General features: G+C 39.2%; 1 protein-coding gene across 1 annotated transcript; it reads right to left on the reverse strand.

Moving 5' to 3' along the window:
* Window positions 1–1,932: 1,932 nt before the first annotated feature.
* LOC121648239 (troponin I, fast skeletal muscle-like) lies at window positions 1,933–12,611 on the reverse strand. Its single transcript, XM_041998256.1, has 7 exons — window positions 12,522–12,611; window positions 11,327–11,359; window positions 9,598–9,634; window positions 5,777–5,905; window positions 4,658–4,747; window positions 2,512–2,685; window positions 1,933–2,417 (listed from the first exon to the last, which is right to left on the reverse strand). Exons 2-7 carry the CDS (start codon window positions 11,332–11,334, stop codon window positions 2,340–2,342), a joined length of 516 nt encoding a protein of 171 aa, XP_041854190.1. The 5' UTR covers window positions 11,335–11,359; window positions 12,522–12,611; the 3' UTR covers window positions 1,933–2,339.
* Between the last annotated feature and the right edge of the window lie 10,684 nt (window positions 12,612–23,295).

The raw sequence follows: 23,295 nt of genomic DNA on the forward strand, positions 1-23,295 counted from the left end.
AAAAGTTTCACTCTAGTTGTCATTTTCATTTGGGACTCATCCGCATACCTTGAGTTTTGTTATCACATATTAATGTATATTGATTCCTTGTTCTGCATTACAGCTATAACCTGCATATAAAGACGACATGACAGCTCTCCAGAAGTGAAACCAAATCTTCGCAGCAAAGGAAAAAATAAGTTAATATTTATAGAGTATGTGGCAATATTTTAACTCAGTATTTCCACCGCTGGTCACCTACACAGACTGTATCAATCATATCAACCCAGATTTACTCAGTCTTCAGCTGGGAGAAACAATTCTACCAGAAAAACAAAGAATGTATTCCCAAAAATACAGTCAGAAGTGCAAGAGAACAAGTTAAAACTCCCTTTGCACAACTTCCTGATCAAACTTGTGTTAGCTCATGAATTACGTAGTTATTTAATTATTTAAGAGCGTCACGTGAGCTGCATGTGCTTCACCCAGCGCCACCATGTGGGGTCAGTTTCAATAAAAGTTCTTTCAGTTTGACAATCGGCTCAGTTTCATGTCTGAATTACAGACTTTTAGCACCTTAACAAGATGTGGTAAACGGTGTGGTAAATGAACCTGAAGCGGATTGATTATTCCCTCCATATTTGATCAGTTCCAGCATTTATCTCAAATAGGCTCATTTTGTCTTCTTTCTTTGAATATATTTCACTGTTTCTTTTCATCAGACAAAGTTTAGGAAGTAGATGTTTGCTTTTACCTTGACATGTTTGAACAGCAGTAAAATTCACAGTAAGATAAGGCTGGAATAAAAAGAGGATGAAAAATGCAACATAATGTACAAGAAGAAAAAACATGGAAATCATGTAATAACAACATATGTGGGAGAAACTGGAAGTTCATTCATCACAAGACATAAAGAAAACCAGAAAGTAGGGGAGACAGGAGGCGGTTTAGGAGAACTCAAAAAGAAAAAGTAGAACAACGAGCCTAAGGTCTGTGTGTTTGCACCACGATAGCCCGGGGGATTCGGTTCGATTGGGTGAGGAATTCTGAAAAAGGTTTCCTTGGCTTGGTTGCCCTTTTTGTTTTCACACTGAAAGAGAACCGAACCAGCAGACCCCTGGTTTTCAAGCAGACCAGAGTTCACAGACATAGTGGCACTGGAGTGTGAATGAGCACTTTCACAGACAGCATGAACCGTACTATCTGTGGAAGTGGACCAGGGTTTGTTAAAAGTGGACCAAACAGCACCACTGTCAATGCACCCAGGCCAACGCAAAAGAAATAACCCCATCATGGACTGGGACAATGCTAAAACCATCAGAGCAGAGGCAAGCAAACATAAAAATGTATTAGTGAGGCAGCAGAGATCAGAATGTTCTCAAACACCTAGGATTCTCGCCTTCAGAGACCATCGGATCGTGCCTTGGAATAACGGTAAATAAATGACACGTCAGAGGTCAGATGGTGCTTCAGTCGGTCAAAACACATCAAGACAAAAACAAAACATCTCCTACCTAAACTTGTCTGATTAACAGTAAAATATAGTTCCAACATTTTCTTACTGTGTCATGAAAATATTGTCTGGCTGACATTAAATTTAGTTTTCAGTAAATCAAATATGGAAGATGTTGGTAGAAACAAGGAGATTGTGTCGTATGCCTCACTGATGTGCACAGCACTACAAAGAGCCCAGCAGGACGTAAAGTCTGAGCAGACCTTCTAACCAAAGCTCTGATTAGCAGCATCATGACTGTTCAAAGAGACAAAAACTCACAATACATTTTCTCATAAACCCCACTTAAAATATGTGAAGCTTTAAAGTTTGACACAAAAAAGGAGAAAATATAATGTCAGCGTCCTCAGTATGGCTAAAATAGCTCAGGGTGTCATGCACTCGCTTTGCAGTGTTGTGCATCACTGAGTCAAAGACAAAATATCCCATGACAGAAGATGTAGGAAACAAAAAACATTTATTAAAAAAGACTTGGAGCAGGAAGTTGTCAGAAGTGAACATGAGCATAGATAACAGTCTGGTATGAGTCTTCACCGTTACATTTATTCGTTTAGCGCCGTACAGGTGAGGAGCACATAAGGGACACCGTGGGGTTCAGCATCTTGTCCAAGGACACTTCAACATCTAGACTGGGGAAGCTGGGGATCAAACCACTGACTTACCAACTGGTGGTCAGCCCCTCCACCTCCTCAGCTACAACTGCCCCATTCGCTATACAAATGTACAATAACAAATCAGGCTGAAACTCGCAGATTTAATGAAACAAAAGGTATTTCAATTCAATGAAAAATTCCAGAAATTCCAAGAAAAAAGTGTCCAGCCAGGAGCAAGAGCAAAATGAAGCTCTTTAGGAGGTCTCGAACATCTTCTTCCTGTCAGCCTTGTCCTCAATGTTCTTACGCCAGTCACCGACTGCCTCTGCCGGCTGCAGGATACAAACACAGAACATCGTCAACAAAACACTAACTCATCACTTCTCCTGTAGAGCAGCCGCCAGTCCTCCTCCTGCAGACACTCACCTCCTCCTTCACCTCCTTCTTGACCTGCTTCAGGTTGGCCCTCAGGTCCATGTTGACTGTGTGTTTGGAGCCCAGCAGAGCTTTCAGCATGGCGTCAGCAGACATACGCACCTTCTTCAGGGCGGGCTTCTTCACTCCAGCCAAGTCCACCACTTTGATTTTCAGGTCATCGATCTAAGAGCGACCAAGCAGTTCAAATGTGAAAGCGAGCCCAGAGCTGACGTCGTGTATGTGACGCTTTTATATCCATAATAATTCAAGTGTGTGTTAAAGACAAAAGGTGCCTCTGCGTGGAAGCAGCAGTACAGAATCACATAAAATCCACAAAGCATGGAAGCTCCTTTGCTTCAATAATGATATGCTGTAACAATGAGTCTAAGGGAGCATTCACACCAGTATAGTCCGAGGATAACATCACACCCTCCTCTGGTTCGGTTTGCTTTCACACTACACTTTACTCAAGCGGACCAAACCACCTGGACGTCACACAGTTACAATTCCTCACTAGGGGCAATGTTTCCTGAAATGACCACTGACCAAGAAAGAAGAAAAACATCCAGCTTATTGATTGGCCAGGACTGAAAGTAGCTCTTTCCCTACAAGTAAACAATGAAGCAACAATAAATTTCTGCAGTCTGGTTTCTGGTGTTCAAACTTAATGCAGTTTTCACCAGAATCTGTCCAGTATGAGCAGCGGGAGAGCAGCCAGATATCCGCCATGTTGATCTACATCACTGCCTCTCTTTGGTTCACTGGATGGTCCGTTTGCTTTCTCACAAGAGAACCGAACCAGAAGTCCCCTGGATTCAGTTGGACCAGAAGTTTTGGTCCGCACAAGAGTGCAAATGCATGTTCATGCTGCTCCAAAAGAGCCAGCAGACCAGAGTTCATTTAAAACAGATCAAGCATTCACGCCTCATAGTCCAGTGACTGCTCTTACTTAAACAAATCGGACCTTTTAATGCGCTCATGTCCTCCGCCGGGGGCGGTGCTGCATCAAGAATTATTAAAGGAGATGAGACAAGCAAGGAAGATGAAAACTGACTCATGTTTTAGTTAATGCAAGACAACTTCTGTTTCCACCACATCAGAGTCAAACATGGAGCTGCATCAGATCCTAGCAGTCTTAGGTTGATCATATGTCTATCAAAACTTTTACCTTGTTCTTCTGCGTCTGACCGCGAGACATTTCTCCTGGCTATCATCCTACACATATGTTTAGGTTGCGTTTACCCACAATGCCCTTTGCGTTGCAGTCCGTTTCCTGTATTAGGTTCACTTGAAGCTAACTGAGGCCTGTGTTTGTAGGTGGAGTTCACCTCTTTTATCTGCATCACATCTCACCAAACGAACCAGACTTTTAAAGCAAACGAGCCAGGGTTTAATCAGAAAGGTTGGTGTGAATGCACTCTAAGCTGATTTGTGGTTATTGAATTTTCTCAGTTCACCAGCTTATATAAAGCTTGATCATGGTTGTAGGAAACATTTAGTCAAATTCTGATCCTTGTGGGCCACTGACTTCCAGGATTTAGATGTTTCCAACCACCTGATTCAAAAGAAATGGATCCTACAACTTGCCAAGTTGCCAAGAAGCACAATGACCCATTCATTTCAGTCTGGTGTGTTTAAGCAGGGAAACATGTCAAACCTGCAGAACAAAGACCCTCCAGGACTAGAGTGTGGGATACTTGAGTTAGCCGGTGATGCACCATGATAACGTCTGTGCCTACATGTTAAGTAATGTTTCAATGGTTTGATTGAATATTTTAGCTGTTTTCTATTTTTATGTCTGCTCACATTTTGTGTGACTTTAGCTTGTCTCAAGCTAAACTTATAGTCGGCTTTATGTACATATTCATGTCATAGAGTTTTCTTTACTAAACAGCCCTTCCCCAAACCCATTTCCTCGTCTGGTTTCGCCCTCCGGTTGACCAAGCGGATAAAAGATCATGCAGAAACTTACTGATTTACTGAATGTTATCACTATGAATAACATGATGAGATCTTTTTCACTGTCAAAGCTGTCATCAACATTAGATTCTCAGTTTTGTCCCACCAGCATGTTTTTGTCCAAACACACCAGGTTACCGTGATCATATAATGAAGAGGTTGATCAGTCTGTTCTGCACAGCAGGAGGAGGTGTACCTCTTTATCAGCCTTGCCCACTTTGGCCTCCAGGTCATACCTGTCCTCATCCACCTTGTCAATGAGGGCGTGCAGCTTCTTGCAGGTTTCCTGGTTAAACAAATAGATGCAACAACTGATTAATGAGAACAACACTTGTTTGTCCATTTAAGTCCAGTAAAGTATATTTGGAGATCTGCAAGGAAGCATGACATATTGCATGTTAAGGAAGTAATTGTTAAAAACTAAAGAGTGTGTTTTATTAAATTGTGCAATTTTAAATTTTATGTATGAGATTTTTAGGGCAGGTCTAAAATTTGACAATCAGTGATGCATCTGTGATTTAAAGCGAGAATTAGCTCACACTAAAAGATCATGTCTGAACTGATCAGTAAGGAAAACAAAGTTAAACAACATGCGCGTGTTACAGCTTTGTTTTCCCTCCGTGTTAGAGTGGCAAAGTACGGCAGAGGAAGAGTTATTCCTTTCAAAATATCCGATTAAATCAATAATAGAAAAGATAACAGCTCTCCTGCCTGTAAAGCATGATATAAAAAAGAAATTACATCCAATATGTTTCACTACCTGCAGGATAACCAGCAGCTTTGTACGACAAAGTAAAGATAAATGTTTAGTTACTGGGTTAAATAGTAAATTAATAAATTCAGAATAATCTGGATTATTTCTCTGACAATAATCATACCAGGAAAATCTATAATGGTGCCATCGCTAGTGGAAGGAGACACCTACAACACTGTAAATGGACACACCAATACATTTCTGCAACAGTCAGACGAAGTGTCTAAGGGGTGGTAAAATTATCAGTGTGTCCTCTGGAAGGTCATCTGCAGTCGGACTTTACATGTAAAGGCTGGCTTGATGAAGCTTATCTGAGACGTGTCGTCTTCAGCTCAGAGCACACAGTTCTGTTTGTTTTCCTGGGATTATGGCACCTAATTTTATTTCCTTGATTGTTTTTTTCAATCATTCATGTTTAGCTAAGTGGTTAATATAATACTTTTCCATGATGTAACAAACTCAGAACATACATGTATTTTTGCTTTACTTAGACATTTGGTTTGAAATACTTCCAGCTGAGGAAACCCATCTCCATGGAGTCAAAGCTGCAGTGTGTCTTACCGAGAGGGCAGCCTGGTCCCCATGCAGGTCGGGGGCGGGGCAGCTCTGAGCGATATAGGCTTCCTTGGCAGCTGCAATATCCTTTACCTCCTGTTCAAGCCAGGTCGCCGCAATCGACAGCACCAAACTCTGCAGGATGAACAGAAAGTCAAAAGGTCATAGAGAGGAACCTCATTTATCAGACTGTTGGTGTATATAAGGAGAAAAACCACTGAAGTCTAATCAATTATGTGAGAAAAGAAACCCAAAATATGTTTTTCTTCATGGAATTTAGAATCAACACTGAGAGGGACACAACAAATAAAGGATAATTATTAATCTAACCATTTACAATTGTTGTGTTTTCATTAAAGTTATGTTCTTCAGATATTAATGTAATGTAAGTAATGTGACATCAGAAAGAGACGTAAATATGGAAAATCAATATTTTAAAGCATGTGATTTCAAAAATGTGAGAGGTGCAAATAACTTAGGAGTAGGACTGAAGAGAAACAGCTGAAGAAACATGTTGCAGCTGGTTAGGTTAAATATCAACAGGTCAGTAAAATTACTGGGCAGAAAAAGAGCACCTTCGAGAGGCAGAGTCTCTCAGAAGTAAAACTTTGTCTACAAGGTAAGACACAATTTCAAGATGATGTTCTCCTTTTATTATTTCATCATATACAGAACATTACATCCTAAAAAATTCAGAGAACTTACAGACATCTCTGTGTTAAAGCGATGGAAATCAGTACTGCATTTATAGAAAGACACCGTCAAAGCTGAAAGGTATGCACATTGTTATGTAAAATATCCCCCCTTGTAGACATCTTGTTTTTTTTAGAAAGGTACTGTATTACTCAGCAGATATGAAAAAAAAAACTTTCCATATTCATTCACAAAGTTAATTTTCCTATAGATATACTTTATAGATAAACTTAGTAAAGATAAAGTTTTTCAGTCTTTCAAATTTGTTGATCATCAGATCAGAAACACTAAAATGTTCTAAACCTGTCCTTAAATCCATACAGTTATTTGTTAATGTCTCTAGGTACAACAGTGTCCTCTAAACTAGGCCCCTACAGGTAAAAGGTGGTATTACACATCTTAGAACTAAACAGCCAAGTTTCACTCAATGGAGCTTTTCTGTTAGGGTCCTAAATTATTCTAAACCATTTCTTCTAACAAGCTACAATGACTACATTCAGTATGGAGGTCTTTACACTGAATTCAGATTTTATTTCCCCCTGTGGTTGTTCACATTTTAATTTAACTAATGCCTCCATCAGACTCCAGAGTGAACAGTTTACAGTCCTGAAGTGACTGAAGCACAATCTTTATGGAAGTAAATATGGATGTTACAGATGTCAGTGTTGCTGTGCAATCAAAGCTGAGAAAATTATTATAATAAATACAATTATATCTAATAAAAAATATTGTTTACATTTATTGTTGCCACATCCCAGAATTCTGACATGTGTCTCACTTCAATGATGTAAAGGTCAGATGAAATGTGACATTACCGTTTAGACTGAGGTCACTGAAAAACATTAGATATGAATCTGATTCAGTGTCACATATGAAAGTGGTCTGAAGTAAATCTGAAAAGATTTGTGCTGTTCAGAAATGGGTCGCATACTGTAAGGAGAAATGTCAGATTAAACCAGTTTTCCCTGCAGTGCAAATGTAGTCCCATGAAGAAGACAGCCAGCAGAGGGTAGTGTTACACACAAACTTCTTCCAACAACATGACACCCAACTCTAAATTTCTTGGCTGCATTCTGGTAAAAACAGCTTGGTTAGAGTGACCACTGTCACTGTAATGATCATTTTTAATTCTTCTCATAATGTTGTTGAAGTTCTTTCATTTTCACTGATACCCACCACCTCATGCATCACAGAATGGAAGTTTGAGTCGAAGACAAGATTTGATGCAGTCCGTTGGTTTCCTTAACTAGGTAATTGTTTTCATGAACTGGTTTACATGAACACAGTTATTATAAATTAAACTAATGTGGATTTGCTTTAATGGGATTACAATGGATTTGCTTGAATTGATTATGTCTGTAGAGTGCCTTTAAATTAATTTAAGAATTGGCACAATACAAATAAAGCTGAACTGAACTGAAAGTGTACCCACTAATGAATCCCAGACTTTTCAAATATAATAACTGGCTGGTAATTCTGTAGATGAGAATCTACCAGAATTCAAATAAAACTATGAGGGTTGGTGAGAAAAGGCAAAGAAAAAAAAACTAAAATATTTCAACAGAAAAAACTTAATAACAATAAAATAATAATAAAATAAAAAAATAATAATAATAATAAAAGGGAAGATTAGCAAGACTGTTTCACTACCTTGATTACTATCCATTGTTCTTGGATTTCCTTGTTTAAACTCCAGGCAGCCATGACAGCTACATCATGCACAGCATCCACTTTTAAAGTGGAAGTTTATGCGAAGCAGAGAATGAGTGACCTGAACCCAGATATAACCCCCCCCTAAAGTTTAGATTTGTTCTCTAAACTTTATTGACCTCAGTTTTAAAAACGATACCCAGAGTGATGCTGTCTTTGTGGGGAGACTGAAGCTGAAAGCCATGCTGTTCCAACACTCAAAGGATGAGTCTAAATCAGATCATGGCTACTCTGAGTGTAAAAGCAGCTAACAGAGCTAACAGAACTGTGTGTTGGTCTATATATTCTTGGTATTTAGTCTGGTCTGTTCCTGATATCTGGAAATGACTGATTCCAGGAACTGCTGGAAAATGCTGGAAATTAAAAACAAAGTTTAATCAGAAACCCTGTTAGCATTTTGTGCATGTGGACTTGTGTGTGTTGGTAACTCAGCTGTTATCAGTCAGGATCAAACAGTGACAGCTGCACATATCCACATCGCTGCAGAATGAACCACAGGAACAACTGAAGACCAGACAGAGACCAGAACCACCACGGCCTTGCAGAGCAGCTGCAGATCAGGGGTTCATTTGAAGAGTCATGTTGTCTCCATGTTCTCTGTCAGTAGTGTTCCCTTTAACTGGCACCACATCATTTCTCCAAACTCTAAATGTTATTTAGAAGTCCAGGAAAATAAAAGCAAGACATTACAGAAAAAAAGACCCCAGTTTCGAACATCTGTAAAGAGTAACTTCCAGGAAACCATCAGTATGTCATATTAACAGGGATGGGGCTAGAGGGGTGCAAGGGTGGCACTGGCCACCTCTGAAATCTGACTGGACATCCTAGATGCAACCTCAGGTGATTGACTGTAGATTGACAGAAACATCTTTCCATACTTGCATGGATCACCAGTAGCACTTCACCAGTTTAAAGTAAATTTTTAATTAGTTTTCTAATTATTCATCCTTTAGAAATATGGATATTTGACTGCACATTGCTGGAAGAGATTTCGTCCATGTGTAAGTATAACTATTAAGCTGGAGGGCACAGATCCCAACATGGAGCTAGCCACACAAGGATCCAGTCTACCACCACCACCAGATAGTAAACCAGAACCGATCCCCCTACTACCACATCAAGCTCCACATACTGCAACCAAAACTACCAACCTACATTTCTGTGGAGCTTTTTCAGCTTGTTGCAAATATCTTCACTTAGTGATCCAGATTATTGATATAAAGATGTTTTATTTCTCATGTTTCTCTAATGTGACCACAGTTATCTCAGCAGTGGATGTGAATGTGTTAGAGGAACACAGTCATTTCCTTTCTTGGTATATGCCTCCCCCCTGATAAAGTCTTACCCATCCCAACTTCCGTATGTATAAAGGTCTATGTCCACCACTTTCATCATATAACAGACTTTTAATAAGGGTGTCGTACCTTCAGATGATGCCTGCGGCTTGAAGTCATCTTTTTCCTGTCAAGATCACAGACAACTCTGTTAGCGTCACAATGGTGAAGAAATCTGTTGCTTTAAGTCTAATAAATGTGGAGGTGAACATGAAACTGATCAGATTTAAGAAACGTTTGCACATGATTCTCTTTTTTCCTGTCGGAAAAGTCCGAAGTTTTCACTTAATCTTTATCTCGCTTCAGTTTTTTCTTTCTTTCCTCTCTTCCTCATTAACACATTTTCTTGACATTTTTTTGTTTTAATTGGACTTTTTTTCTTTGTTTGTCTCTCTGTCTTCATTTGTTTTACTCCAGTGACCTCAAACCTCAAACACTGTCCTGCAGGTTTTAGATGTTTCCTTCTCTGACACCGGATTCAGATTAATAGGGTCATCCTACAGAACTCAACAACAAGCTGTTGGATTCATGTAATTTGAATCAGGTGTGTTGGAGTAGGACACATCTAAAATCTGCAAGGCAATGGCCTTCAAGAGCCATCCTTTCTTTGTGATTTTTTCTTTCTACTATGTTTTTCTTTTTCTTTATTTCCCACTCTACTGTCTTCCCCTTTAACCCTACAACTCAAGTCATTTTTACTTATTTTTGGTCCAACTGTTATTGTTTTTTAAATATAAAAATACATGTAGAAGCTCAACCCTTTAATCCCAGTCAACGTCCAGACATTATGTTTCCAGGACAGCAGCAGTTGTCAGATTATGAGGCTAAAACAATGACTGTATCAATAGATACAGCATCATAAAGACCAACCAAAACAGCTAAACAGAATTTATTACTAACAGAACTTTGTAGAAATAACACACAGATCAACAGTGACCAAGCCTTTTCTCATCTATCATTTTCTCCAGTCTTGGCTTCCAGGAGAAAAAATATTGGCTTTGAAACAAACACACAACAGAAACTATTTCCATGTTTCCACTTTTTCCTCCAGCTGTTTGTTGCTACGTACTCTTCCCCTACAATCCTCACAAAACCCACTCAGCTGGTTTATTGCTCCACCGTGCATCAAAAAATATCTTGTCTTTATTTCAGCCATAGAGGGACATTGTTTTTGTTCTTTTCAGACACACATAGAACTTTCTGCTCACTTGTTGATCTTTGGCTGCTCCTGATTGGACGTTACTGTCAAGGACTCTGATTGGTGGAAAGTTTGATAGGAAGTGGTTTTATCATAATTTCTCTTAGCAACATAGTAGTGACAGTGATCATTTTTTTAAGAAAATGTGATAAATAATGGTGTCATCATGGATCACTCATTGTGGATTTATCATATAGAGTCTCTGAAAAAACACTACATTTTGCAGCTGGACTGTAAACCTCCTGGATTAGATTTAAATGACTGGAAACCTTCTGTAGATCATCTCAAGAGGAAGCTATCCGTCACAATTTAGCTCACAGAGTTACAAGCTATCTGAGAAACTGACGGAATAAGAGGTAGAGCTCGGGGGCGCCAGAGATCTGGTGGCGGGTTAAGGGTTAATCGTGTATTCGTACTCTATCTCATTTACTCTTCGTATATCTCCTCCCTTCTTCTCTTCTGTCCTTTCCACCACTAGCTCATCAAAAATCCTGAAAATCTGAAGGCATGCTTTTACTATTCTCTGCATCTGAAAGGAAACTGCATCCCTGATGTCTTCTCTGTGACGTTGGTCCCTGGTTTAAACACATGGATCGTGAAGAAATGAGAAGCAGAACTTACTCAGACATGTTGGCGTTTTCTTTTCTTCACAGCCTGTTTGAAGAAACAAAGGACACAGGAAAAACTCATCAGCTCATCATATGAGAGACCCTGATGTGTTAATATGTGACCGATCCAAACACTTGATGGGCAGCTGACCAGGGGCTGAGCTAAGTTTAGGGTTTGGGTCAAATGTCAGAACTGAATATCCTGCTGGAGTTAACACTTCAATTCCTTTAGCAGAGAAGAATCTGTCCAGCAGAATGTGCTGCAGCAGCTCGCCGCCTGCCAGCAACACACACACACCAAACACACACCCGCCTCAACAAGGCAGCCGCTCCCAGAGTTGGATTTCAGGAGTTATTTTTACTGGAAATAACTTCCAGGTTCAGTTTTCAATTTGAAGTATCAACAAATCATCTGACACATTTTCTTCACTCCTCTGCATTAACAGACGGATCAGATTCAGCTGATCTCCTCGTACACCAGCAGCCCAGTGACTCCAACATGAGCCTGGAATCAGCTGAAAACGAGGAAGGGACTTTACAGTCACGGTGGTATAAGGACCCAACTCTTCTTTCTTTCCCCTCAAATCCAGAAATGCTTTCTTCCTGGCAGCTTCATTAATGTGATGAAATGTTTTGTTTCTGTTGTACTTCTACTCTGTGTAGCACTTTGTTCAGCCACTTTATAAATAGACACGGCTTTAACTCAAAATCCATCAATCTAAAGTAGAAAGAAGTGTAAATATCCCCACCTCAAACGTTCTGAGAAGAAAACATCCTTAAGTTTCAGATTTGACACAAAAAATAAAGAAAACTATTCAATCATTTACATCCAGAAGATTTCTCCAGTTTCTGAACAAAACCAAAAATATTTCTAAATACTTCGAATAAGTCGTGCAAAGCTTTGGTTTACAGGAACAGCCCCAACTTTCCAAATAAATCCAAACGCTTCAGAAGCATTCAAACAGAAAGCTTCTGGAAAATCCAAAACCAGATGGAAGCATCATCAGATCCTGCTGCTCGGACCTCTGTCAGTCCTCTTCTTCCTCTCTGGATCACTTTCCCTTCCTTCACTTCCTCACAAACATCCATCACCTTCCCACTTTACCAACTGGTTTCCCAACAAAGACTCAGCACAGAAGCTATTTTACATCAACAATGTAAACATGAAGACAGAAGGAGGAGGAGGAAGAAGGAGAAACTGGTCTCACCTATGACAAGACGGAAAGTCGAGAAGGAGGGCAGCAGTGGCAGTGAGAGGAAATCATCAGCTGGGTGTATATATACGAGGGCTCAGATGGAAATGGAGCTGCTGTTTATGGAAGTGCAGGATCCTCAGTCCAATTGGCCATCAAGCTCCTGAAATATCATCATCCCCCCAACTTCACCCCTTAGATCGAGCGTCATCAAGGAGGAGCAACACTTCTTTTTAGGACTCAGCTCGGAGCCGCCGGGACGCTATAAAAAGGAGGAAGAGGATGCGGATGAGGATGATGATTCACATCCACTATAAAACCATCAGGGTCCAAATGTTTCACCAGATGAATGTGGGTCCAGTTTTTTCAGACTTACAGAAACCTTTAATCTTGTTTTTTCAGAAGTGAGCGTGTTAATCTCAGCAGCATCTCCTCTTGTTTCTCTGGAGGGACTCGTCCTTCATGCAGCATCTTTCTGCCCCAACCGACTCTAAACACAGCGGAGACGTCAGCTCTGCAGCCACCTCACATCTCTGGAAGTAAACCGTTCACTGAATAAAGTTTTAATGAGCACAGGAAAAGTTTCTGTGTGATGGTAATTTGATCATCAGTGGACCAAAATAAAGTGGTAACATCTGCTTTTATGATTCAGGCTCCACTTGCTGGATTAGATGAAGAGTTTCAGTGATTTTAGTTTTGTCTCCCAGTAAAGAACAGAACTGAACAGGAATATTTTGGGATGGATCTTGATCAGGACATTATGTTTTGTTTTTTGTTTTTTGTTTTTGTTTTTTTTAAGGATCACAAGGCACAAAAAAAAACTACTTAAAACATAGAATTAAAAAATAAATCCACATCTCATGTTTACCATCATTCCAAGAATTAACAACCGATGAGTTCTGTGATATTGAACATCCAGAAAAGTAATGAAAATAAAAAGCAAAGGGAAGGTGGGCTCCTGTTTAAACAGCTTAAAAAGACAAACATTACCCATGAAGCTTTGATATCAACTGCAGGTCCAGATAAAGTAAGCCTGCATTTCTTCCATCTATAAATATCACCTCCTCACTCACTCGCCTGGTTAGCATTTCATCTTGGATTGCTGATTGGAGACGTTTATCTGTTCACAGAAAGCCTTCCAGATCTTTCTCTGGCCGCAGAGAGACCTCTCGAGTTAACGTTCGGGCTATAAAAATGAGGGACATGAATTCAGGTGGGTAGGAAGGCAAATTTTCCATGAGGATAAAATTCACCAGAAGAGAATTCCTTCCTCTGAACAGCAAACCCCTCTCCACTAAATAAAAAAGGAGATTGTTTTATTGTAAAAAATCTGGGATTTTTCTTTGCTTTCTGATCTCTAGTTAAAAGGATTTACCCCCAACTGGTTCAGGCAGATGGCCATCCTTCCTGGTTCTGGTTCTGGTGAAATTTTCCTTCCTGGTTCTGGTTCTGATGGAGTTTTTCCTTCCTGGTTCTGGTTCTGATGGAGGTTTTCCTTCCTGGTTCTGGTTCTGGTGGAGGCTTTGCTTCCCACTGTCTCCTCATGCAGCTCATGATGGAGGACTGAATCAAAGAGAAGATTTGGTGCAGTCAGTTGGTTTGCTTTTAGTTCATTACTTTAATGGATTTTCTATGAACAGAGTTATTATAAACTGGACTAATATGGATGAAACTGCACTGTGTCTTTAACTTATCTTAAATGTTGTTTACTTTAAATAATTATATTTGAGTTCAATTTTAGGATTTTATTTAATTATTAAAAGATTTAATAATTAAATATTAGATTTATTAAATTGCTTTGATTTTTTTTTTTTTTTTTTTGGACCATTTAAACTGATTTTACACTACAAGCAATATTCAACTTTTACTCTCATGTTTACATAAGAGTATCTCAGACTACATTGTCATTTCCTTGAATGAATGAATGAATGAATGAATGAATGAATGAATGAATGAATGAATGAATGGTTTGCCGTGGTTTTTCACATTATAATTAATATGATCTCCATCAGATCCTTGTGTGTAGAAGAAGATGTGACGTCATACCTAGCACCCTGTGTTTACACGTTCACCTCATCCTCTGCAACTGACTTCTGTCTCACTTTAGTGGTGAAAAAAAGTTGGATTTGGGCCACATTTGCCTGCTAAAATGGCCCAAATCCAACTTTTTTTCATATCCACCCCAGAAAACTCTAATGTGTGAATCTATCTATCTATCTATCTATCTATCTATATATATATATATATATATATATATATATATACAGTATATATATATATATATATAGGACTTGAACCACAGACCTTCAGATGAGATCGTTACCAGCTGATGCTTCAGAAAAGGCAGGAGTCCAGTCAGCTAAGAGACAATATGAGGATGGAAGATATAAATGTTTAAAAAATCATTTAAACCCATCGATTGTATTAAAGATTGTACTAAATTGTTCACGCAGGATGCTTTTCACTGATACTGTGCTATGATTTTCCAACATGAGGTCATTGTATCTGTTGTTTGTTCATGGCTTTACTGCTAATTCTGTCCTGTGAAGTCCCAACCTCTCAAACTGAATGAGGGAAATACGTCTCTAATAAGTTTCGAAACCAACTTAAACTCTGCCAGTAAAACATTTTCTTTTTTTTTACTAAAACTCTTTTCTCTCTCTTCGGTTGGATTCAGTCAGAAGTACCACTTCAGTTGAATTGAAATACTGACTTTTACGAGGCAGGTGTCATGGCCGCCATTTTGTCCCTTCAAATGCAGTTACTCTCACGACCACTAGAGGTCGCATCATTTTTTTAATCTAATTATAGTCTGTGTCTGCCTGCATATAAACAGGCACAGTTTGAGGAATAAGAGAGTGAAGGGTGTTCACCTGATTTCAAAGATCCAAACGAGAAAAAAAAAAAGTTATTTAATTATTCTTTCATAAAAAAAAGAAAAAGAAAGAAAAAGAAAAACAACAAATAACTTGGTAAAGTGTCCACAGTTAGACAACTTTTGAATGCATTACTGGAGCAAATTTTAGAATATATGGACTTATAGAAAACAGAAAAAATATAAATCTCAAGCTAAAAATGAAACAAGCCAAGCATGAGTAGTAATGTGCTCAGACGTGACTTCCAGATCGACGGCTAAGAGGACACGTGGTGACAGCTCAGAGTGAGAAGCCGACAGTCCACGATGAGTTAGAGTCATCCTGGGAATGTGCCGGTGGAGAGTGATGCTCGGGTTGAGTTCACGGTTCTGTCTGAGACACAGGAAGTTTTCTCTTCATAGACATCTGATCTACAATATGACCCCCAGGAATGTTCTTTAGCTCAGGTCTGAGTTTGGAAATGTGAGTGAAGTGTGTGGCGTTTCTACACCTAGTCAATGCTCTAATAATGCTTAAATGGATGTTTATAAATATTAATAGATAATTTGGATGCTACAAGGAGTTTGTTCAGATCTAACCACTATCTGGTGGTAACGTAAAGTCTGGCAAAGAGCAACTGAACAGAACATGAATAAGCACCATGTTTCTTTTCTGTCAATAAATTTAATTCTTACTATGTAAGACCTGATAACATTTACATAAAACTTCCTGCACAGCTCAGTTCTAACCTGAATGCAGTCGTATTAGGAGACTGGATGAGTTTCAATAAAAAAAAAATCATCTGCAAATCAAAACAATCCGCATGATCGTGTCATTGAAAGAGCAGCTTGTCTTAACTGTTTATGCTCCGGAGCATCTATCTGAACTTTAAGTCACAGCACACTGAGACAAACTCTTTATCCAGACTTCGTTTCCTTTAGAAGCATACAAATCATGAAAATCATCACACAAGTTTGGACACATCTGCTTGTTCAAAACATCTGGGTACGTGGGCACGAAGCCGATTAGAGTCTGTATTCACATCTAGGTTTGTGCATGTGGGAAACTTTGTGCTCAGACTGTTATCCAGCCTTGAATTTGCATCCCCATGTATTATAAAGTCTAGAAAAGCTTTTTCATTGTGAAAAACAGTTCTCGATTAACCACAATTGTTATGTTTTATGCGTATTAGATGCATATTTATTGGTTGTTTCTCTTCTTTGGTCTCAGCAGGAATCCCTGGTTTAGAGTTATGGTTCTCTTTCCTGTCCTCTCCCCCTCCAACCAGTCCAGGCCGAAGGCCGTTCTTACTGGCTCTGGTTCTAATGGATGCTTTCCCTCCTTTAAAAAGGCAGGTTTTTCCTTCGTACAGCTCAGAATGGAGAATTAAATCAAAGAGAAGATTTGATTCAATCCATTGGTTTCCTGAGTAAGCAATTATTTTTATGGATTGATTTATATGAACACAGCTGTTATAAACTGGACTAATGTGGATTACAAAGCCCTTTAACAAACACAGTCCAATTCAATCCAATTCACTGTAGTCCAATTATAATCCAATAGAAAAAAATCCATTATGAGGTGAATTTGTTGTATGAATAAAGCTGATTTAAAATGAATTAAAACTGGTGTCCATGAAGGTGACGATCACATTGTAATAAGTATTCCAGCTGAGCGTTTTCTGATTCTACTGAAATGAAGCTTTGGTGTTTAATAAAGTCTTGTTGTGTCTATGTTGGTTCTGGATGCATTCGTACTCATTGGTCCAGTTTTAACAAACCCTGGTCCACTTCCAGTGATAGTACCATTCCTTGGGAGCAGTGTGAACACACATTCAGACTCTGCTGTGGACCAAAGAAATGAACTCCGCTTGAAAAAGTCTTGGTTAAGGTGTCAGTTTCCATGCGGCTCGTTTGCAGTGAGAAAGCAAACAGACCATCCAGTGAACCGCTGAGAGGAAGTGATGTAGATCACCATGGCGGACATCTGGCTGCCTCTCCTGCCTCTTACCTCCTGACTAGCATATGTCCATGGTTGCAAGTGCAGCCCTATTTCATCTCACTATTTCCCTCTTTCCATGTGGACATTGTGGCTTGCAAGTGACAGATTTTATGTGGGAAAGATTGTCTGAGGTGTATTTCCCTCCTTGTGTTTGGATGAGACACCACAGAACTTTTTTGAGTCGTATGTGGACGCAGAGACATAGGACAGATGTGGACTTCTGATGTTTTGTGAAATGGTAAATGGTCCTTATTTATATAGCGCTTTACTGTACCTGGGATGATACCTAAAGCGCTTTACATCATACACACATTCACCCATTCAAGGCGCTCAACCACGACCCATCAGGAGCAATGAGGGGTTCGGTGTCTTGCCCAAGGATACCTCAACATGAACTCAACTTGGCCGAGGATCGAACCGGCAACCCTCGGGTTACAACACGACCGCTAAGCCACGCCGCCCCATTCATGAACCCATGTAGTGTTGCTGTACTAACTACTATAAAAGTGATCAAGTCAAATCTCTTGGCTGCTGAAATATTCCTATATTTTATTCTAAATGTTCACATCTAAGATTGAATATGGAAAAATAAAATCATGATTTTGGAACTGAGTTATACACGAGTTATTTTAACAACAATTAAAAATATATTGCTTATTTTCTATCAGATTAATTCCATCTATTATTCAAAGTGTTTGGAGCAGCATCTGGTGGCTGTTTTAAGGGAATGCAGCTTCATTTTTTTCCTACATGATTGCGCTCCATCATGTTTGTATTATAATTCATTTAGAAACATAATCATGTCACTAATGCATTCAAAGAATATTTTCAAAGATCAGATTTATGGGACATAATTCCTATGGACATACAACATGACACCAGCGTCCTCCTGCTTCACTAAAATTTCACTAAGCTGAAGGAGTCAGGCGCTCCCAACAAATGCTTGGTGTCAGTTTCCCCCAACAGAGCAGATGCTCCTCATCTTTAACCTCCCTCCCTTCACCCTTAATAATGTCAGTTTGGAAAGCTCTGGAAGAGGCAGGAGAGAACCTCTCTATGTTAGAGTCTACTAAAGTCATCCCACGAAAGCAAAAACATGCTTGGCTAAACTTACTGTTGTAGATTCTGACAAATAGCAAGAATTAGCAGTTAAATTTGGAGCTAACTGCCATCCAGAAAACAAAACTCTATATCTAATGATAACCAGTAACAGTAGTACATCATGAGAAAACAAAAAGCCAATTTCAGGAGATAATGAGAAAAATGAACTTATCACATGAAAATGAGCTACGTAATCTTAAATGGGAGGCGTCCTGCGCTCCAGTTGTCCTCATTTTATAATGATGCTTTCTGGGTTGCAGGCAGGAGATGAGGAGGCAAAAGTCAGAGGAAGAAAAGGAGACAACTCATTGGGAATTATCTGTCACACTGGACTCTAAAACTGCCATTCAATAAATGCAACATAACACTTCGGCACCAAGGCCTGCTGCAGTGTTTTAATTTAGAGCTGAATGTGACATTGAGACCAGCTGATTTCACTGATTAACATAAGCATTCAGCATACGGGCCTGACCTGAGGCGCAGTTTACATCACAAAGCTGAGACGTCCGGTTGCGTTCTGGCCTCTTGTTTACACGGTAACCACAAAGATTTGACAACGGCCTCCAGAGTGAACTTTTCGTTTCTGGTCCTCTTTTGTTTTCTCCTGCACGGACAGTTGTTATTACTCATTTATTATTATTAACACAAAGGAAAAACATTTGCGTTTTGCGTGGAAATGTTGCTTTGTAAACATTTTAGATTTTTTTATTTTATGTCACTGAATATTTTTTTAAGTCTTACTGTAAATACCAGATTGAGTTTTACCAGTTGACATACTGTGTGTAGTTACAGGAACACACCTTTAGTTTGAAAACAACTGATAATACATTTGTTCTCTAGACTGAATTGGACTGAAGCTTAAAACCAAACTCACATCCCAAATACAAATAATTTGCTCTATTTTCATGACTTGAGTTTTAAAGAGGAAGCCAGAGTACCCAGAGAGAACACATGCATACAAACAGAAAGGCCAGTGTTTAAACCCCGACCCAGCCAGAGCTCAAACCAGCAAACTTCTTAATGGGAGATTGAGGTGCCAACCCCCGCACCACTGCGCAGCCCCCAAAAGCCACAGTCCAAAGACATGCATGTTAGGTTAACTGGTCACTCTAAATTCTCCCAAAAAGTGAATGTGAGTGGTTGTTTGTCTCTCTGTGTTGTCCCTGCGATGGACTGGGGACCTGTCCTCTCACCTGCTAATTGCAGGGATAGGCAAGGCAAGGCAGATTTTTTTATATAGCACATTTCATGTACAAGACAAGGCTCCAGCTCCCCACAACCCTGAACCGCAACCCTGAACTGGACTAAGCAGTTAATTAAATGGATGGATGAGTTTTAAAATAGCTCTCCTCCTTTGAGCTCCTATTTCTAAATCTAGCTGATCTTAGTCTAAGTGAAAAGGCAGCTATATCTGAGGATATGACACAGCCATCAGCAGAGGTCAAATATAACCTGATGGGACTCTGGGGAACAACGTACCCTATACACAAGACATTGTTGAGTCTATCAAGTGTCTGATATCCAAGCAAAAGCTTCTCCTCTGGACCAAAGCATGACTGAAACTTGAAACCAACATCCACATAAACAGTTTTAAATTTTTAATTATTTTTTATTTTACCAGAAAATCAAACCTAAGAGGATAAAATGTATGTTCCAATGTGGAGAAGGAAAAAACAACAACCAACAATTCCTCCAGCTCAAAATGCTCATGTCAGCGGCTGATTCATACCCTTCAATGTGCCTCATAGTTCCTGTAAAGTACCACCTCCACAAAATCGCATCAGAGAAACAAACTTCATAATACTTGTATTCACATGACGTCACATCCTCCTCATCAGCTCTGTGTAACAGGAAGTGGGGGTCAACCAACTCATTGTGTGTGAGCAGAGTGTGTGGGGTGAACGTAATCTTGATCTCTGGTAAATTCTACATGTTTGTGTTGTTTTTGGTTGTTTTAAATCATTCAGATCATGAAGCTAATGGAAGTTCCTTCAGGGTAAAATTTAATGAAAAAAACTGAGAAAAGTGTCTTGTGAAATTTTGGTTGGTCTCAAAACAAACTGTGTCAGATGAAGTCACGTGGCAGGGGCATTTCCAGCCTTTAAGAACACTCAAAAGATGAGCCAACCATTTGTTTTATTTGAATACAAAAAAGGTGTTATAGTAGACAAAAGACAGCAGTATAGATAGAAGTAGACTGTAAAGTACCTAAATCATAATTTAATGTCCAAATGCATGTTAAAACATTGCAATGTTCCATCCAGTGTATGATGATGTTACCTGTAACGTTAAATCTAAAATCCATTGTTTTGGAACATTACATTTGAAGTAAAAGGAAAAACACCTTATAAAGTTCAGTTCACCTGTTCCTGATGCTCCCTTCTTTCTTTTCCCTCTGCTCCCTCCATGTTCCCTTTTTCTCTTGACAGTAAAATGTTTAACATTAAATTGCTTGAGCGAAAAATTCAGCATGTTCAACAAAAATGAAAGCAATCGGCCTTCCTGGCTATCTACTGCAGTGGTTCTCAAAATGGAGTACTGGAGTACTGCAGAAAGTACTTGAGATAAATAAAATATCAGCAAATAAAAACCTTATATTCCTAAAATAATTAAGAATATAATCAATAGAAACGTACAAACTAAACCACATATGACCATTTTAGTGTTTCTCACGTCAAGTTTGAGATTTATTTTCTTAAAACATTTTGCCCCGGTCAGAGAATAATCAGCTGAAACAATATTTCATATAGTAAGTAAGTAAGTAAGTAAATGTTTATTTATATAGCACCTTTCAAGATAAAATCACAAAGTGCTTAACAATAAATATAGGTACAGTGCTCAAAAAAGTTTGAGAACTACTGCTCCAGAGCATGAGCAACCATGATCAGAGAATGAAGTCAGCTTCTCCAACTATCCTCTTTATAACTAATATTAAAATACAGTAGAATGGACCTAAACTTTTCCATCAGACATTAGAGAGAGGCAAGTTAGTTCCAGATGAAAATATTATTTATTGTAGAGTTGTGACAGCTATCATTGTAAAAGCTATCATTTAAATTTTGACTTACAACTCAAGGGTAACCTCACGTATTTCTGGATTAATGATCTTTAAACTGATAAAGTACCCTAGAAGTACAATCTTAAGAAATAATGTAACGGTCATTCAGAAATCAAACTTTGAATAAATTAATGAATAAGGGATGTCTCAACAGTATAAATTATCCTTTAAAAGTATGCTACCTTATATTAATACAAGTAGGATGATCCCACAGTGTAGATTAATCAATGTAGATATTCACATATTATATAACAATGAAACACTCAAAATAGTTTAAAGAATTTATAATATACAATATCTATGAACATGCATATAAATAAATAAAAATTAAGTTCATTTCACAACGCAAAAGTCTAAAAACATAGCACAGCTCATCTGCTCTCTGTATTTGAACTCCTTGCCCCCTCAGTCATATCTGAACTCATCACCTCTATCATCCACTCCTCACTTACCACTGGAACTGTTCCTACACCTTTCAAAACTGCAGCCATCACGCCAATAATAAAACAACCCAGTTCAGATTCAAATAACTTTGAAAAATCCGCACTATCTCAGTCTTGCCCTTCCTCTGCAAAAGCCTTGAGAAAAGTCACCTCACAACTCCATACTCATCCAACCCAAAACCACCTGTATGAGCAATTCCAGTCCGGTTTCCAACACCTCCACAGCACTGAATCTGCACTTCTAAAACTCACTAACAACCTTCTCATCACAGCTGATTCTGGTCTTCTGCATGCGCCCTTTCATACTAGATCTCATACCATCCTTCTTTTCTCTTGGTAACACTTGCATTGGTTTAAGTCAAACCTCTCTGGCCATATTCAGTTCATTCAGCTTAAATCCTCTTCCCAACCCTGTCCTCTCACTGCAGGTGTCCCCCAGGGCTCTGTCCTGGGTCCCCTTCTTTTCATCACCTACATCCTCCTACTTGGCAACATCTTCCGGGAACACAACATTCATTGCCCCCGCTACGCGGATGACACCCAGCTCTGCATCTCAGGCAAACCAAACTTCTCCTTCCCACCTTCCTCTCCTCCAAACTGTTTAGATTAAAATCTTGGTTCTCCTCTAATTTCCTCAAACTTAACAGCAATAAAATGACTTCATTGTCATTGACACACCTTCAACTCTTTTCAAAACTAACACTTTCTCACTTTCTATTGACAACTCTTCAGTTTCCCCTTCCCCTCAGGTTAAGAGTCTAGGTGTCATCCTTGATAATACTTTCCCTTTTTAAGCCCACATCAAAAACATAACTTGGTCTGCATATTTCAATCATTGCAACATTAACCGCCTTTGCCCCTCCCTCACCCCTCACTCCACCTCCCGCCTTAATTACTGTTACGCCCTTCTTTTTGGGTTAACCTCACAAACCCCAACATAAACTTCAACTGACCCAGAATTCTGCTGCTCAGATAATCACAAAAACTCCATCCTCTTCCCACATCACCCCTGTCCTACAAAAGCTTCACTGACTCTCCATAAATTTCCATTTGTTTTTCAAAATCCTCCTTTTCACTGTAAGGCCACCCATCATCTCACTCTTCCATACCGGGCCACTCTGGTCTACACTGCTATCCCCTCTCATTCCCTCAGATCCTCTTCCTCTCTTTATCTTACTGAGAAGCACACATCCACCGCCTGGAAAGTTGGTGGATCGATTACAGGCTTCCACTTCCATACCGAAGTGTCCTTGGGCAGGACACTGAATCCTATGTTGCCTCAGGATATAAATGTATGTGTGAATGTGACATGTAGTGTAAAGTAATGTTTG

The sequence above is a fragment of the Melanotaenia boesemani genome, chromosome 10 (assembly GCF_017639745.1).
Source record: "Melanotaenia boesemani isolate fMelBoe1 chromosome 10, fMelBoe1.pri, whole genome shotgun sequence".
Lineage (NCBI taxonomy): Eukaryota > Metazoa > Chordata > Actinopteri > Atheriniformes > Melanotaeniidae > Melanotaenia > Melanotaenia boesemani.